Here is a 17,706-nt window from a genome sequence, read left to right as displayed (position 1 = left end):
ATTTCACCTTGTAGTCAATTGATATTAATGAAATAATATTAAGGAAAGCGTATTTCTCTGAGGCCTTATACAATCATAAATTAGTAGGAATTGTTAGGAATTGCCTAGAGAAGCTTTGGGTGAAATAGTTATTGCCTTTCTTTACTTCTTGATTCATGTTAAATTTGACTTAATCTAATTAGAAAGAAGTCTGATGTTAAACTTTAGCCTCTCAAATATTTGATTAAAAAATTAGAAGTAGCTTCTGGTCCTCAGATTAGAGTTGTCACCATGTCTCAGATTTTATTCAGTAATTTGTACTCTCCTAGCAGGAAACTTACTTGTCTGATGGCTCTGGATTCTCTGGGATAACAGTAACCATGAACATTTTCCAAGTCTTTAAGTTCTCAGGACTTCAAATGTCATATGAACAACACCATAAAGTCTTCTTTTCAATCAGATAGGCTAGGGGTCAAGTAGGCTTAGCACATGACTTACCACTGGTTAAAGGTAATTCCTACCCCTTCTAGTCCTGGGAGACCCCAAAACATCCAAGTGGCTGGTTAACACTTTTTTATGCCCCCCCTCCACCAAAAAAAAAAAAAACACACCTCATTACATTACATGTAGATAATTTGGACATTATAGTTAATTCCATCAAGATGGCAAAGTTAATGCTTTTCAAATGTAGAAAATCTAAAAATATATAGGAAAAAAGAGAAAAGAAAGAAAGTCAACTTAGAAGAAGTTATTCAAAATTTAAATTATAAGCTCTAATCTACAGGTGATTGATTCTGTTTTGGGTGAGTCTGAATTGGCATTGAAGAGTCTGGTTTTCACAGAAGGAAAAGAATTTAGGATATTCCCAAAAGAAAAAGCAGTCATGGTGGAGTTGCCAGAATGTTTCTGGCTGTTTCCGTGACAAACTGCTACTGTTAAAACACAAGAATATTTAATCTCCTTGTAGCATAAAGACGTTTTTTATCTGTATATGATATACTGAGTAGGATAGAGATATTTTGCAGCTAGACTTGGACAAATTTATGATCACCTCTGGAGATGCCTTTAGTATCTTTCTTTGACTTTTGCCCATGTTGTGGGAATTGGGATTTATGAAATATATTTTAAAATTTGAAACTTCACTGGTGACAAATCCAGCTTTCTTACTGATAAATTTCATTTGGCATAACCAATTCAACAGCCTGACTCAGCTTCACATCTTGAGGATGATAAAAAGACTCTACTGGGAATTTCTGCTTTGAGCTATCTCAAAGCAATAAGACAGATCTTGATAGGTCAATCTGAAGATGAAGTTTATTTGTACATGAATAAAAGCTTGCACTGGATATCTTTTGAGTTCTTGGTGACCTGTACTCTCCTTTTTATAACACAACTTCTGCCTTTAAATGAAACCACTATGTAAGTACATTCTGTGAGTCTTCTGAATCCTTTCAAAGATCTGAACTCTTATCCTTTCAAATCTTTGCATATACAAGATACATTGGAAAAGTTATTGTAACATACATTTATATTATTCCTCAAGTTATCTTTACTATCAACAGCTTGCTATAAGTGAATTATTGAGTTGGAGTAATGACTGTCTCTAGTAAAATCTAGGCTTAGGTGAATTCCTAATACTAGTAAGGTAACTAGTAAAGATGGGCTCAGATTTATATCCTGAAGTCAGTAAAGAAAAATATGAATAAGCAAGAATACACACAAGGGAGTATGATATAAGAAAGAAACTTCTTACAGGTATCTTACACAGAATTCCACTGTGTTGTCATTAGCTCGCTGTAAGGGCTTAGGGTTAACAATGGTCATGGGCCTTCTGTTTTCTATCCTCTCAGGGAAGCTCAGTTTAAAATCACTACAAGGTATAAGCTTAAGTAACATTAAGGTCCCCTTTTATTTTTTTTCTCAAGATTGGGAATAATGAAGATAATCTTACAAAGTTTAAATTCATGAAAACCTTTTTTCAATCTGTGAAATTCTCCATAGAGTTTGTTCTTACCATTTCCAGTTCCCATATCATTGGATTCATAAGTTGTAATATTCTACCTAAGAAATACAAATCTAATTGTAATTTAGCGGTTGTAAGGATTGTTCCTTTTCAACAGGAAAATTCTCCAACCTGTTCAGAAAACAAACATACTATTTGAATGCAGGCATATTTGTAAATCATAGAGGGGGACAACTGTATGCAACCCATTTGGAGATTGTTTAAAGGATCCTTTTGCAGTTTTATCAGTCAATGCTCATCTTCACAACTTTTGAAGAATAATTAAAACAGAAATTAAGTATGAACTAGCTTCATCTTCTGCTATCCTGGAAATGTTTTCCCATTAATACATTATCAATTTGTCCCTCTTAAAATAAATTCTTTTTTTTCATGAGGATTTTCTACAGTGTCCATTGGATAGTTTATCTGGTGCCACCAGATAGGAATTAGGGCTTTGCCAATATTTTCTTTATGAATCTTACAACATGACCATTCTGAGATATTTTTAGAACATTTTCTGACTGATTTTGTATATCTGAAGTTCAATCTGTGAACCTCCCCATAAAGTTTTTATTATTGAAAAAATGCTTTTTTGTCGTTTTATATGAGGCAGTTGGGTAGAGTAAGGACTTTTCATCAAAGCATGTCTAAAATATTTATATCTCTGTATCTTTATTAGTTTTACTCTATCTTTAGTTTCTATAGTAACTTTTTTACTATGAGTAAACCTTCATGAGAGTAATTATTTTAGGTAACATTATGATATCAAGTAATTAATATCATTGCTTATTTTCAGAAAACATCCAAAGACCTAAAATGTTTCTGAGACTGAAGTTGTGGCTCAGTGATAGAGTGCTTCTGTAGAGGGTGTCAGGGTATTGGATTTGATCCTTAGGACTGACAAAAAAAAGAATATAATTTCAAACAAATGAATCATCCTGGAACCATATGCACCATTAGTTTATGTATCTTCTTCTTCATTTTAGCAGTACCCAAAATATACCATAGAGAAGGCTCTACTTCAGTTATTATTAGAAAAATTTAGGTTGGGGTAAAGTATTGGACTTTATAATACTGACTGTACTGCTTATTGTATATCAAACTTAGAAGTGTTCCTTCTTAATTTTAGTATAAAAACGTAGTAAAGAAATTTTAAGTATGAAAGTCATAGCAAAGCAATATCAAGTCAAAATTTAGTACTTGAGTGCTAAAATTCTATTCTGAGCAGTAACACTTCTTGAATGATTAAAAACACATACTGAGATTCTCCTAAATTGATTAAGGTTTATAAGGTTGCTATTATGAGAATCACATCAGTAGATAGAAAAGGGAAAGGAGAAGTAGCAATAATTCATAATTAATCAATTAACTAGTAGACAATGTTGGGCAGTTAGTGTAATAGGAATTTATTATGAGGTAACATTAGATTTAAAGACATAGCGAAAACCTAAAAAATGTTTTGACTCTTTATGTCTGAAACTGCCCTAAGGCAAGGGATTTTAACATTGTCTACTGGATTAGGGGTTAGGTTTAGTGGATAAATTAGTTATCGCTTGCTCTGTAATAAATTACATAAAATCTAGTAACTTAATGCAACACACACTTATCATCTCAGTTTCTGCAGGTCAGGCATTTGTTTAACTGGGTTCTTGCTTTGGGATCTTTCACAGGACTAGGGATGGGGTCTAACCTGAAGGCTTGATGGGGGAGGGGTACACTTCTAAACTCATTTATGAGGTTGTTGGCAGGATTATACCTTGCCTCAAAGGATGTTGAACTGAGAACTCATATTTTGCAGGTGGTTGGGCAAGGACAGCCCTTAGTTCCTTGTCTTATGAACCTCAACATGGCAGGTTTCTTCAACAGAGTTAGCAAGAGACAGTGTGCTAGTAGGATGGAAGTCATTAACTTATGTAACCTAAGCTTGAAAGCAACATCCATTAGGATGCTGTTTTCTATAGACTAGAAACAATTTGCCAGCCCTGCTCATACTTGAGAGGAGGAGATTACACAAGTACATAAATATTAAGAGGTGAGGGTCATTGGAGAACATCTTAGAAGCTTCCTATAACAATGGGCAATAGTTCTTCAATATGTGCCATGTTGTTAATTTATCCCTAGCATGGTGTAAACCTTTCAGACCATACAAAAGGAAAGATTCTTATATAACCCAGGTATCTAGGATTATCTGAAGACTTATGTGCTCTGTTCTGATCTTCCTTATTTCAGTTTCTTGAATTATATGCAGTGTAAGTATTTTCATTTTTATACTGACTCTTATGTAGTATGTGGGAAGGACAGTTTGGACTTGAGGGTCCCAGCAAGTCAAACTTGGTCACAGCATCTTCAGAAATCTTTCTAAATGAGGGTCTTTAAAACAATATCATTGAAATCTCTAGAAATATGAAAGACAGTAAGACTAAATACAGTTGGCCTTCTGTATTTGCTGGTTTTGCATGTTTGGATCCAACCAACAATGGGTGGAAAAAAATTTCCCTGTTGCTAATATGTTTTATGAACTATTCATGTACTGTAGACATATATACATACTATATAGTTAGACTATGATCATTGTGTTAGCGACCAAAATACCTGACAACAACAACTTAGAAGGGGAAAGTGTATTTGGGATCATGGTTTTAAAGGTCTCAGGCCATGGTCAGCAGGCTTAATTGCTCTGGGCCTGAGGTGAGGAAGAACATCATGGCAGAAGATATGGCAGAGGAAAGTTATTCAATTCATGGTAGACAAGAAGCAAAGGAAGGATGGAGAGACAGAGAGAGAGCAAGCACAAGGAGTCACCAACATAATGCAACCCCAAAGTATGCCCCCAGTGACCTGTTTCTTCCAGCCATTTCCCACTTACCTACAGTTACTAAATTAGTTCATTCAAACTACTAATCCATCAAATGAATTAATTCACTGATGGAGTTAAACAGTTCTCATAATTTAATTATTTTACCTCTGAACATTGCTACATTGGGTGTCATATTTCCAACACATTAAATTTTAGGAGAACACTTCATATCCAAATCATAACAATGGTTGAGTTTGTACTTACCATTTACAGAGTTTTTCCTTGTCCTTATTCCCTAAACAATGCAGGGCAAAAAAGTATTTACATAATATTTACATTGCATTAGATATTATGAATAATCTAGAAATTATTTACACAGAAGGATGTGTAGAAGTTATTTACAAACAAATTATACCATATTATATAATGAACTTGAGCATCAGCAAATTTTGGTACTAGTGGGGGTACTGGAACCAATTTCCCATCAATACTGAGGGACAACTTTATGTGGAATTTTTAAAAGTACAAAAGCTGAATTTATTGCTAAAGTATAATGAGGTATAGTTATACTCTACAGATAAGTTTTCTCTGAGCGGAAGAGACTGCTCATTTTCTATGGGTTCTTGTAAAGTACTGACTTCAGGGATTGATAAACTTCTGAACATAAAGTGATTCACATCATCTGTAGAAATACAATACTGGTGTGAGACTGCTGTGGGTTAGTGGGTATGCACTTATTGAAGTGAGTGTGTCCCCTGCTGTGTGATCTTCAACAGTAAGAGCTAACATCCATTGGTTGGCATACAAAAACATGTTCACTGAGGTGGGTTGGTTCTGACTAACTGAACAACCCTAAAATAGTCTCTGGTGGTTTCCTTGCTGCCAGGACCATAGAACAATGAGTCTTTTTGTACATTTGTGGAAATGTTTTTACTCCTGCAGTTTGGGAAGTACTGGCCCAGACCAAATACAAAATCATGTAAAAGGATCGTCTCGAGGGCCTGACATATTTTTCTCTCACTCTAAAAAACAAAATAGATGTACTTATCCATCTAGAGGAAATAAATGAGTGCAGCATTTAAAAACACGATGCTGGTCTCTGCTTGCAAGAGATGGGTGAAGAGAAAGTTCATTCCTCTTTGGTGTGACTGTTAGAGGCTACTAACTCAAAGACCCGCAAATGCTGGATGCATGTCAGTCATGACTAACAGGAATTTAAGCAGGTAATATAGAATTATGTGGTAAGCGTAAAAATTCGGATTCTTCTACACACTCCTAATTAAATTTATGTTTAAAACATTCTGCTGCCTCAAATATACTTGTCTATGAGTTGCACTTGCTTATGGACAATGCATAAAATAAAAGTTGTGTTAGTTTATTTCTAACTATCTTATTCTATTAATTTATCACAGCTGAACTGCAACTGGAAGCAGTTTGTTTTTTCTTTCTGACAATGAAGAAGTAAGATCCATCTATAGGGTGTCATCTATTTATCATGCTGGTGTTAAAAAACAATTTTTATAGGCTCTATATGTCATGATTGTAATGAGATTAGGTTTGGGGACATGATATTCCAGGGAAGACATAGAAGTACCTTTGTATAACATTGAGGAATTTAGTGAAAAGCATAAAAATAATATAAATCATGAAGAATGTGGCTGTAGCTATGTCTCTGGTAACTACTGTGTACTGTCACTATTGCTCAGTGGAAATCTCAGGTTCACATTCAAACGATTTTTCTCATTACAGGCTGTGAGCCCATTCCTGTTCGCTATCTTGAGTGGAGCAACATAGAATCCATCATAGCCATCGTCTTTTCTTGCCTGGGCATCCTCGTTACCGTGTTTGTCACTCTCATCTTTGTGCTGTACCGAGACACACCTGTGGTCAAATCCTCCAGTCGGGAGCTCTGTTACATCATCCTAGCTGGCATCTTCCTGGGTTACGTGTGCCCTTTCACTCTCATTGCCAAACCGACTACCACATCCTGCTACCTCCAGCGCCTCCTGGTTGGCCTCTCCTCTGCCATGTGCTACTCTGCTTTAGTGACCAAAACCAATCGCATTGCACACATCCTTGCTGGCAGCAAAAAGAAGATCTGTACCCGCAAGCCCAGGTTCATGAGTGCCTGGGCCCAAGTGATCATTGCCTCAATTTTGATTAGTGTGCAACTAACACTGGTGGTAACCTTGATCATCATGGAGCCTCCCATGCCCATTTTGTCCTACCCAAGTATCAAGGAAGTCTACCTTATCTGCAATACCAGCAACCTGGGTGTGGTGGCTCCTGTGGGCTACAACGGACTCCTCATCATGAGCTGTACCTACTATGCCTTCAAGACCCGGAACGTGCCGGCCAACTTCAATGAGGCCAAATACATCGCCTTCACCATGTACACCACCTGCATCATCTGGCTGGCTTTTGTGCCCATTTACTTTGGGAGCAACTACAAGATCATCACTACCTGCTTTGCAGTGAGCCTCAGTGTAACAGTGGCCCTGGGGTGCATGTTCACTCCCAAGATGTACATCATCATTGCCAAACCTGAGAGGAATGTCCGCAGTGCCTTCACCACCTCTGATGTGGTCTGCATGCATGTGGGCGATGGCAAGCTGCCCTGCCGCTCCAACACGTTCCTCAACATTTTCCGAAGAAAGAAGCCAGGGGCAGGGAATGCCAAGTGAGTTATCTCATCCGAGTTTGTCCTCTCTCTCTCTCTCTCTCTCTCTCTCTCCCCCCCTCCGCCTCTCCCCCTCTCCCCCTCTCTCCTGTGCCCCCCCCTCTCCTGTATTTGTCCAAATTGTTGCCCTCTTCTTCCCCTAAGTTTTTTTCTTACTTTTTCTTCCTTTAACAAATTTCACATTCTATTGCAGTAGGAAGATAGAACTTAAAGTTTTTCATTAAGTTCGCGTCTTTATTCTTTTGACACAGCAAGTAGCATGAACCAACAGCTGGCTGATCACATCCTCATTTTTGTCTAGAACCTCAAGCTTCAGTTCTCCCAGTAACTTTTTTCCTTTTGTATGGGTCCTCTCTCTGAGGAGCATCAATACACCTCTGGGGTCTGGGTCAAAGATGCAAACATTAATTCTAATTTATAGTTTGGACCATAGTAGAAGGTAGTTTCTAATTGGTTTTTATCATTCTTGGACCACACTATCACTAATTAGGGACAGAGAGCAAGGAAATTAAGCCCCTGAGGAAATGGCTGTTTCCAAATTGGATTGCAGATAAGCACCAACCGTGTCCTGAAATAACATCTTAATAACTGCTTTATCATCTCTTATTCTTTGAACTTTCATGCATATTTTAATAAAGATGTTCTACAATGCTACAATGCTATGAGTAAATTGGGCTATCTCTACTTCAAGTTCATGATTAGGATGGTTTCTTAGACACAAAACACCAGAATAAATAAAGGACCAGATGAAAGTGATGATCCCAAATTAGCGAGTCAATGTGAACATCAAAGTTCAGGTGTCTTGTATTCTGGTAATTCTTCTAAGCAGTTTGTATAATAACAACTTCCTATCTTTTCCCTGATTGTTTTAAGAAGAAACATATGCAAGAAATTTGCTTGTGTCATCTTTATGAGACTCATAAAAACAAAATTTAACACTTATAATCTATAATAATAATTTATAATATAATTATAATTTATAATAATTTGAAAAATAACAAGGGCACTTGAAGATGTAAAAAAGTATTGAGTTGTCAAAAAGCATAAAATTTTTCCATTATCATGATTAATTTTACTCTTTGAAGTAATTCTTTAAAAGTGAAGAATTTTAATAGCAACCATTATAATTTATATACCATAGTATAGCTATTCTATTCACTTGAACCAGTAAGTATGTTATTTTTCTACATTCTACATTTCATAGGCAAGAAAACTAAGCAATTGTAAATTCGTAAAACTTTTCATTGTTATTCCACTTAGTCATTTTTTTGCACAGGTCTTACACTGATATGATTTTTTAAAATCTTAACATATATCAAAAACCCTACATGCATTAAAATTGTGAGTTTTGTAATTTTTATGTGCTAAGCTGAAGCACAAACACCTTTTACAGAAATCATATAATTTTGGAATCTGATAAGGAAGTTTGGGGAAAAACGTGTTTTTGAAATACATAAGGTTATTATTATTTCAAGAAAAGACATCCCTAAGTTTTATCAATGTTAGGATAAAGCCAATAATTTGTGCTGCTTCCCACTATGTCAATTTCAAGTTATTTACAAGAAGCTGATCACAAAAGTAGCTTAATAATTTTTCCCCCTTGCCGAGGTTTTTGATTCTAGCCAACATCCCCTCAATTGCAACCTCCTGACAAGGAATTATTGTCCAGCACAAAAGCAAAGCAAAAATCCCATGGTTTGAGAGGGAAAAAGAATAGGCTATTTTAGAGTATACCAGTGTAAAATGGCATCTCAGTGATTTTCCTTAAGAGGAATGAAATGAGAGAAAGCAAAATGAAATGGAATGAAACTGGAATGTTCATAGGAGCAAGAGATTCCCTTTATTGTACTACATAACACATTCCACCATCCACCAATATCTAGCTCCATGTTTCTCATTTGTCTGCCTTCATTTTGGCTCTTCAGAAACTTCCATATGATTTTTTGTCACTTAACACTGTTCTGAGAACCTATAGAATTGAGATGTCTCATGTTGGTGCCCAGGAATATGCATTTGTGACAACTGTATAGGGCACCTGTCCAAGAAAATTGTGACTGGTGAATGGTAAGCAGTGCTTGCTGCAAGGGATGAGATGGAGTTATCCGACTTGACAGTCAGACTTCACTGTTCATTTTTGACAACCCTCCCATACCTGGACAGCTTTCCTTATAATCTGAGAAAATTCCTTTCACTATTACAAATTAATAAATTAATTAATAAATTAATTCCACTTGTTATCTTACCTATATAGTTAGCGATGGTATCTGGCATTTGAGAGAAAAACCACCTTAGTCTACATGAACTGGTTTGTTTGTCTAGGAAGTCCTGGTTTCATCAAAAAATTGTTTAACACTTAGCTGTAACTTATCAAGAATTGTCTTAGTGTTATGTTGAGAAACCTAGTTCTAATTAACAATAATAACAGGAGCTTTCTTAGTACAATTTGTAGCTTCTCCGATATTCACCATGCCAATGAGCTGACCCACAGAGGGTATTTGGAACTTAACTTCTATGGATAACAGTCATTTGTTTACTCATTTATTCAGTTGTTGCTTCTGTTGTAACTCTCTTTGAGACTGTAATTTTAAAATGTAACAAAAATTGCAGTGCCTCTGCTTTTACCTTTTCTTATTGCCATTTTATGTTTTCCTGGTTTGTCTCCAAAGTTATAAAAAACACAATCTAATATTTTCTACAGCAATAAAAATCTAACAGAATTTTGTCAGCTGAAGCAAGGGATTGGAAGCTCTAGAGAACACATCACCCAGTGAGTTTATTACCATTCTGGATATGTAATTCCTACATTCATGGTGTGCTGAGGGTATTCAGCAGGCTATATATGTAGCTATAAACACAGAGCAGATGCTGTAATGAACTTCCAGCTGATCTATATGTTGGAATATGGTTCTAAGAAGAAGTTGCAAGTCCAACAACATCCTCATGATAGGCTGTCTCTGAAATGTATGGGAAGGATGATATTGCCTGCATTTTTGCAAAGAGTACTTGAATTTTACTCATAGTCAAATATCTGACACAAAAAAAGGGTTAGGACCTTGCTTTACATTTTCTGAGATATAATAGAGGAGGAGTTTAATCAGTAAATCTGAAGTTTGGTTTACTTGAGTTATTTATAGACAGAAGCCCTTTTAGGCATGTTGATATATTATTGTCTTTGACAACTCTTATTTCTTTAGTTGTTTTTTTTAAGTGTCATCAAATGGGAAAATGTTAAGGCATATGCTAATATAAAGATACAGGAGATTTCTCTTTTCTGGTAATAGAAGAAACACAGAAATCCATGGGTAGTTATAAAGAAGTAAATTATTTACATTCAAGTTTTTTATCACTTCTGTTCAAGGAAAAATGAGTTAACATCATTCCACTGAAAGTAAAATATTGTGCAAATGACATGCTTCCTTAAAATGTAATTATATCCACGACTCAATGTTAAACTCATATTTTTAGTTATTTTCAGGATAAATAAACTCAATGAGTACCAAATAATTTGATGGTACATGAAGCTAAAATGTGACAATATACTCCTTGGACCTTTTGCATACATAGTTACGTGCAAAACTGAAAGCAGTTGCCACCAAAAAAAAAAAAGGCATCAGATTGATATAAGGGTGTGATTTTAAAACATACATTCCTAAGTGAACACAACATTATTTCACTTCACTTCTGTGGTTGTTTCTTACACAGTTGACTATGGTTTGAATACAAGAGCTAAGTTAAATATTAAGTGGAAGGATGCTCTGAGGAAATTTCCCTCTTGGTTCTCTGCTACAAAACCTAAGTTGACGTAAGCATTTTGATTTTTCTTTCCTTCTTTTATTAGGAAAGGAAATCTGATAGTGAGCCAACCAATATCACAATCAAATAGCTGTAACATCTTTTTCTCTCTGATAGAAACTCAAACACTATTCTGGCTTGTAAATGAGAAAAATCTGTCATTTTGAAATCATTCTTTTCCTTAATCATACAGTACATGGCTTTGTAATTTATTACAAATTTTCACTTGATTTTATAGCAAGCATCAGGAGTTTTATTAAAATATTTGTTCTAGAATTTTATCACTTGATGGAAACATGTTTTTGAGGATCTACTCTTAATTCATTCCTTTAATCAATCAATCATTGTTTCAATAGTAAGCTTAAAGTATTTAGGTAATTTACATGGTTCTAGATAATATTCAGGATAAAAAGACATAAAATTAGGGTACTGACTGTACCACTCTACAGTATGGACAGACAAAGACCTAAGTAAATATTCCATGTTAAGTGCCATATTAGAGGACCAATAGCATTCTGAGTGTCCAGGGAAGAGAGAGATTAAGTCTATCTATGAAGTCATATCTGTGAAAGGACTGGAAGGATATTTTAGTAAAAGCAGCATGTGAACTTGACCTGAAAGATTTTTTTTTCGACAAGAGAAATGGTGCTATGGTGAGATCATTTCACATATAATAATAGAGGTGAAGATTAAAAAATGTTAGCACACAATGTGGATTCTGCTATAAAGGAAGAACATGGAGAAGACTATTTGTGCTACTGGAATCCTAGGCCAGGGATCCCAATAGGCCAAGTTTGGCCACTTGCTTACAGGAATCCAAATAGTAAAAAGGCAAGCAGTGGTAAAACAGTGAAGGACTTTAGTTTTAGCATGGGTAACACCAGGAAGTGAGGGACCACTGTCTGAAGCACCATTTTCAGGAACTAACCATAGTGCAAGGATTTTATTGAGAGAGAACAAAGGTCAAGGGTGGAGATGTCTGTATAGTTAGCAATCTTGGTCTGCCTGTGCTCCAGTTGATCACTGTCTCAAGTTCAGTCTTGCTGGTGTCAGGGAAGCTGCTGCTGCTTGGGGAGAATGATGGATCCCATCATGGGGTGTTTGTCTGCAAGGCTACCATTCCGAGGACGTTAGAGAAGCTGAAAAATTGTACATATCAGAGAAATTACATGGAGTTGATTAGGGCAATGACTTGGTCTTCCTTCAAATTCAAGGAGCATCTGTTACAAGGGTGGGGAAATTTATAGATACAGAGAGAGGCTTCTAGATGGTGGTCAATATTTTCAGATAAAGTTTAGACAATTTTCTGTAATCCACAAGGTGTCTTAAAGATCTTAGTGAAGTTTCATGATCATGTGTAAGCTTTATGTGATAAAGTGAGCTATAGAAAGACTCAGTAGAATTTAAAATTTAAAGTTTTTAAAATTTAAAAACAAGATCCTTAAACTAGAGCAGTGAGATGAAAGTTGAACCCAAGGGATGCCTGTGAAAAAAATTCTGAGTTGGATTTATTAGAACTAGAGTACCAGTTATGGGAGCTGAAAGAAGGAATTAAAAATAGAATATGACCCTCCTATTTGTGCCTGGGTGATGGGGAAAACAGTTACTATAAAACATAGAGGAGATATGAGTAGAGTAGGATGGGAGATGTTGAAGAGTTGGGTTTTAAGCTTTCTGGTTGAAGATGCTATAAAGGCAGCCAAATTGAGGCATCCATAGGATACTCACAAATTCAAGTCTGAAGCTCAAGATAGGTCTTAGCTAGAGCCCTAGATCTGCAGCTCAATCGCCAGAATGTTGAAAGTATCCAAGAGAGCAATTACAACAGGAGAAAAGAGGAAAGTAAAAGGTAGAACATTAAGGAACACTTTTGCTTAAGAGATGTGATAGAAAGGGAAATTTGAGGGCAATAGACACAAGGTAATAAGAAGAAAGGGGAAACAGAAGGACATAGTGCCATGGAAACCAAAGAGGAGTCTGTCTCGGTCTGCTTAGGCCGCCATAACAAAGTACCACAGACTGCGTGGCTCAAATAACAGATTTATTTTCTCAGAGTTTATGAGGCTGGAAGTCTGAGATCATGATGCCACCATTGTCTACTTCTGATGAGAGGTTTCCCCTTGAGTTTCACACAACCACCTTTCTGATATGAGCACATGCTCTGTTCTTTGTATGAGAGGGGGACATAAACACTCTGTTTTCTATTCTGAAAGCATTAAACCTATCCTTAGGGCCCCATCCATAGAACTTTATCTAAACCTAATTACTCACACCCCTATCTTCAAATATAATCTTACTAGGTCTTATTGAGAATTCAAATAGGAGATAGAAACATTCAGTCTGTATAATAGTCTGTGTCAATATGCTTGAACATGGGATCCAACCAATCCAACCCAAGGAATCCCAAGGTTAACGTTTACAGTTAACGTTGAGAGGTATCAGTTGTATAATGTGGGTAGAAGTTATATTACCATAAATTGAATGAGTTTGGCATTAAAGAAAGTAAGTATTTCAGTTAATATTTATAAAGTTCAGGGAGGGGGAGGAATGGTATACTAGAAGAGAACTTTAATCATGTTTGTTATATCTGAGAAAGGAGCCAACAGAGAAAGAACAATTGAAAACATAAAAAGAGAACATGGTTTATGTCAGGAGCCAGACCCAGGCTCTGCCATTACAATACAGCCATTTGACATCAATTGACAACTATAACAATGAAGTGTCAACTCCAAAGAACATGGTGTGCATGTGGTTGATGCTGGTTCTCTCTTAGCTGAGTGTTTAATGTTTGATATTACAAAAGGATGGAAAATCAAGTTGGAAACTTTTAAAGACTATGATAAAATACCTACTCCTGGTTTTGTAAGACCTCTGGAATTATAAACATTGTAGGATTTGAGAAGAGACCAGTTATGGAGACCCAAGAAAATAGGATGTGCTTTTTCTGAAATTCTTGGCAGTCTGAAGGATCCTCAGCCTGTAAGGTGTTTTTTAATTATTATTTTGTACAAGAAAAGCAGGTTTTGTGTGTCCAGAGTTAGGTTAATTGGGGATGAAGCAGGTATATTTGTCATAGTATGATTGGAAAGTGCTGGAGACCCTGGGATTCCTCCCTGAAGACCAACCATGGTACCTGAGGCTGTCAGCATGAGAATATTTTGTTTGGGGTAAAGTCTTGTGCCTGATGATAAAGCCAAGTCTAAATGCTTTCACTCTCTGAAGACATAATGTTTTATCATTACCTAAGGCACTGCAGGCATTACTTAGAATAAACACACCCTCAGGAGTAGCTTGTGTGTAGAGGATGCTGCTGTGAGAGGTCACCTAGAGAGGCACAGGCTCAAGTGTAGGAGTGAATGACCTCAGTACAATGGTGGTGGACACAACATGCCCCTCCATCAGAGGCAGCAAATTTTCAGTCACCAAATCCCTTGCTTTTGCTCTTGTAGATAACACACCTTATCTAAAAAGATAATAATAACAACACAGAAATAGCTACTTATAATACTCATGTTTTGCTTTTTAAATTCAAAACTAAGACCACAGGCATGGATTATGCAACAACTTCAAAGAGAACATTTTGAGTATAGGTTATATTTCTTTCAAATTCAAATAACCCATATGATTGACATTTTTCAAGTTTTCCAACTTAATATTTTATGCACACACATTAACAATGTGTAGTTTCTAAGTTGAATTCACAAGTAGCTTCATATCATTATCCATAATACTCCAAGATAGGCACATTCAGAACTTTATTGTGTAAATAAATACATTGAGGCTCAAAAAGCTCAAGACCACTTTTATAAGAGAAATAATGGATCTAAAAATCATTGTTCTCTGGATAAAATCGTTTATTTTTATTACTCTTGATAGCTGTCTATGCCTGTCACTTTAATAATGTATTCATTCATTCATTCATTGAATAAAATGAATAAAACATGGAGCCTGCTCCAAAGGAAGTCATATTTTATTGATGTATAAATACCCTTACAATAAAAATTAGGTGCATATAATAAACAGTAAAATATGATTCATGTGGATGGTAACTTCAGAGTCCAATGTTGTCTTAGCTGAGCTGCTATAACAAAAATATAATAAATGAGTGGATTAAATAGCAGAATTTTATTTCTCACACTTCTGGAGCCTGGGAAGTGTCAGATCAGGGTGCTAGCATTATTGAGTTCTGGTAAGAGTCCTCTTCATGGTTCAAACATGACTTCTCATATCCTCACATGATAAAGAATAGAGAGTGGTGAAGTTTTGTATTTTTACAAGGGCTGATTCCATGAAGGCTCCACTCTCTTTACCTAATTACATCCCCATGGCCCAGACTACTATTTTCACATTAGGGTACAACCTCAACATATGAATTTGAATACATAAACATTCAGTCCATAGCAAATGTTTATTGAGTTGTGTTGTTTTTTTCCTAAAGTTACTAGTCCTTGGGGAAATTGCATAACTTCTATGTTGTTAGTTATAAAAACTGAAGAACTGTACTGACAGGGTTATTAGTATGAAATGAGAGAATTTATGCATAGTGACTAGTAAAGAGTAAAATATCAATCATTATTATCTAGTGACATTAAAAATATGAAAATATGAAAGGGTGTATGGAAATTCTTATACTGACAAAACTTTTCATTATACCTTTAGGTTGAGAGAGTTCTAGAAACTAGAAATACACATTACCATGACCAGTTCATTGTATTCATTGCTGTGTAAAATGGGAGAGCTGTATATCTGCTAAAGTGAGTGTGTGCAAGTGCTACTCAGTGTGAGATGCATGTGAGGAAGGATGTCCAATGGCACAGTTTGGCAACCTGTCTGTGCTTGGCCTCAGCCAAGGAAAGATGAGGTCATTTGTATTCCATCTGTTCACCTTAGCATCTAGTATAAAGTGTATTCCACTAAGAGGGAAGCAGGCCACATCAGTGTGTTCATAAAGATAGTCCAAGAGCAAAACTATTGATAATTTCTAGAATAAAGAAATTGAAGTATCAGTGAATTCAGAAGCTTCAGATCATAAGGACAGCCCTACAGTTTCATAATCATAACTCTTTTGCTGCAAGTTATACATGCCAACTTAACCTAGCTAAAGCAAAAGGGGTTATATAATACAAAGAATGTAAAGAATAATATCAGAGAGCTCATGTTATACACATTTGTAAATATGTAAATATATATAACACATATAAATATATATACATATATAAATATCTATACATATATATATATGGGGAGATATTACCATTTTACAAATCATGGACAATTTATTGGTGAAGAAAATAAATGGTCTGTGACTTTTCAGGACTCAATGAGGAATGGGATGGGGTGGTAGGGAAGCAGCAGCAGGAAACCCAGCAGTGACAATGTGGTGAGGTAAAGTGCTATGACAGTTCCAGAGAATGCTTGCTTTGGAGGCACACAGAGGGACCTCTAGCATAGACCTCAAAGTCAGGAAATATCAAAGAAAATCTGTGGACAGTGATTCTCACTATCTATCCCAAAGAAGTATAGTCTTAAAAGGAAGTGCAACCTTCAAGAGGTGAAGCCTAGTGGGAATAGGTTAGGTCATGGGGGGGGGGCATCCCTAACTGCCCTAGTTAGGAACTAAGGCTGACCTAATACTCCTCTAATACTTTATTAGAGGGGAATGGGTTAAGGTGGGGAAAATGCAGGGAGAGTGTTGCAGGCAGAGGGACCACTATGCAAGAGATGTGGAGGCAGGAGAGAGCTCAGCATATTAGAGAAATGCAAAAAGAAATCAGTAGGTGAATTAGTACATTTTCTATTGCTGAAACTGGTTATTTCTAAAGAAAAGAGGTTTATTTACTTTGTAATTATGAAGGACAAAAGTTCAAGGTTGGGCAGCCCCATCTGTTTGACCTTTGGCAATGGCCCACTTGGCTGGATCACAACCAACCAGAGGAATAGAAAGGGAATCAGCTGTATGTGGAGGGGGCCAAGCCTACAGGGTGGCATTGCTTTATAAAAACCCACTCTTGAGAGAACAACTCACTCTACAGGTCAGCCTTTGTCCCTAACTAGGCAGTTAGGGATGCCCCCAGTGACCTAACCTCTTCCCACTAGGCTTCACCTCTTGAAGGTTGCACTTCCTTTTAATACTGCTACAGTAGGGACTAAACCTCTTGCACATGAACCCTTGAAGGACAGACTACATCCGAACCATAGCAGTACTATCATAAGAATATTTGTTTACCTCCAAATGTGTAAAGCCAAAAGTTATTCCAGGACTTATCCTAGCGTAAAATCACATTTGCTCTGATGATTAGAATGGTTTCAAGGCCTGATGCACACCTTCTAAGATCCAGAACAGATGCAATCAGTGAATGATTTTCAAATGCCTACTATGTGCCAGTCACTAGGAAAGTGCAGGGAATATGGTAGTGGAAAAAAGAGATCTGGCCCCAGCCTTTGTAGCATTTGAAA

At 36.3% G+C, this 17,706-nt stretch overlaps 1 protein-coding gene across 1 annotated transcript in view; it reads left to right on the top strand.

Annotated features, from left to right (window-relative positions):
- The window catches only part of LOC308635082 (metabotropic glutamate receptor 1-like), a gene marked incomplete at both ends in the record, with an annotated part of 33,931 nt that extends 26,469 nt beyond the window's left edge, over nt 1-7,462 (top strand). The window contains one exon of the mRNA XM_081269337.1: nt 6,528-7,462. Coding sequence (XP_081125463.1) covers nt 6,528-7,462 — 935 coding nt within the window. The remainder of the gene's footprint in view (nt 1-6,527) is intronic.
- Nucleotides 7,463-17,706: the final 10,244 nt, after the last annotated feature.

This window comes from Spermophilus citellus (assembly GCF_964194105.1).
Source record: "Spermophilus citellus genome assembly, chromosome: 16".
Classification (NCBI taxonomy): Eukaryota; Metazoa; Chordata; class Mammalia; order Rodentia; family Sciuridae; genus Spermophilus; species Spermophilus citellus.
Note: the sequence above shows the minus strand (reverse complement) of the source record. Positions and strands in the feature narration are given on the sequence as shown.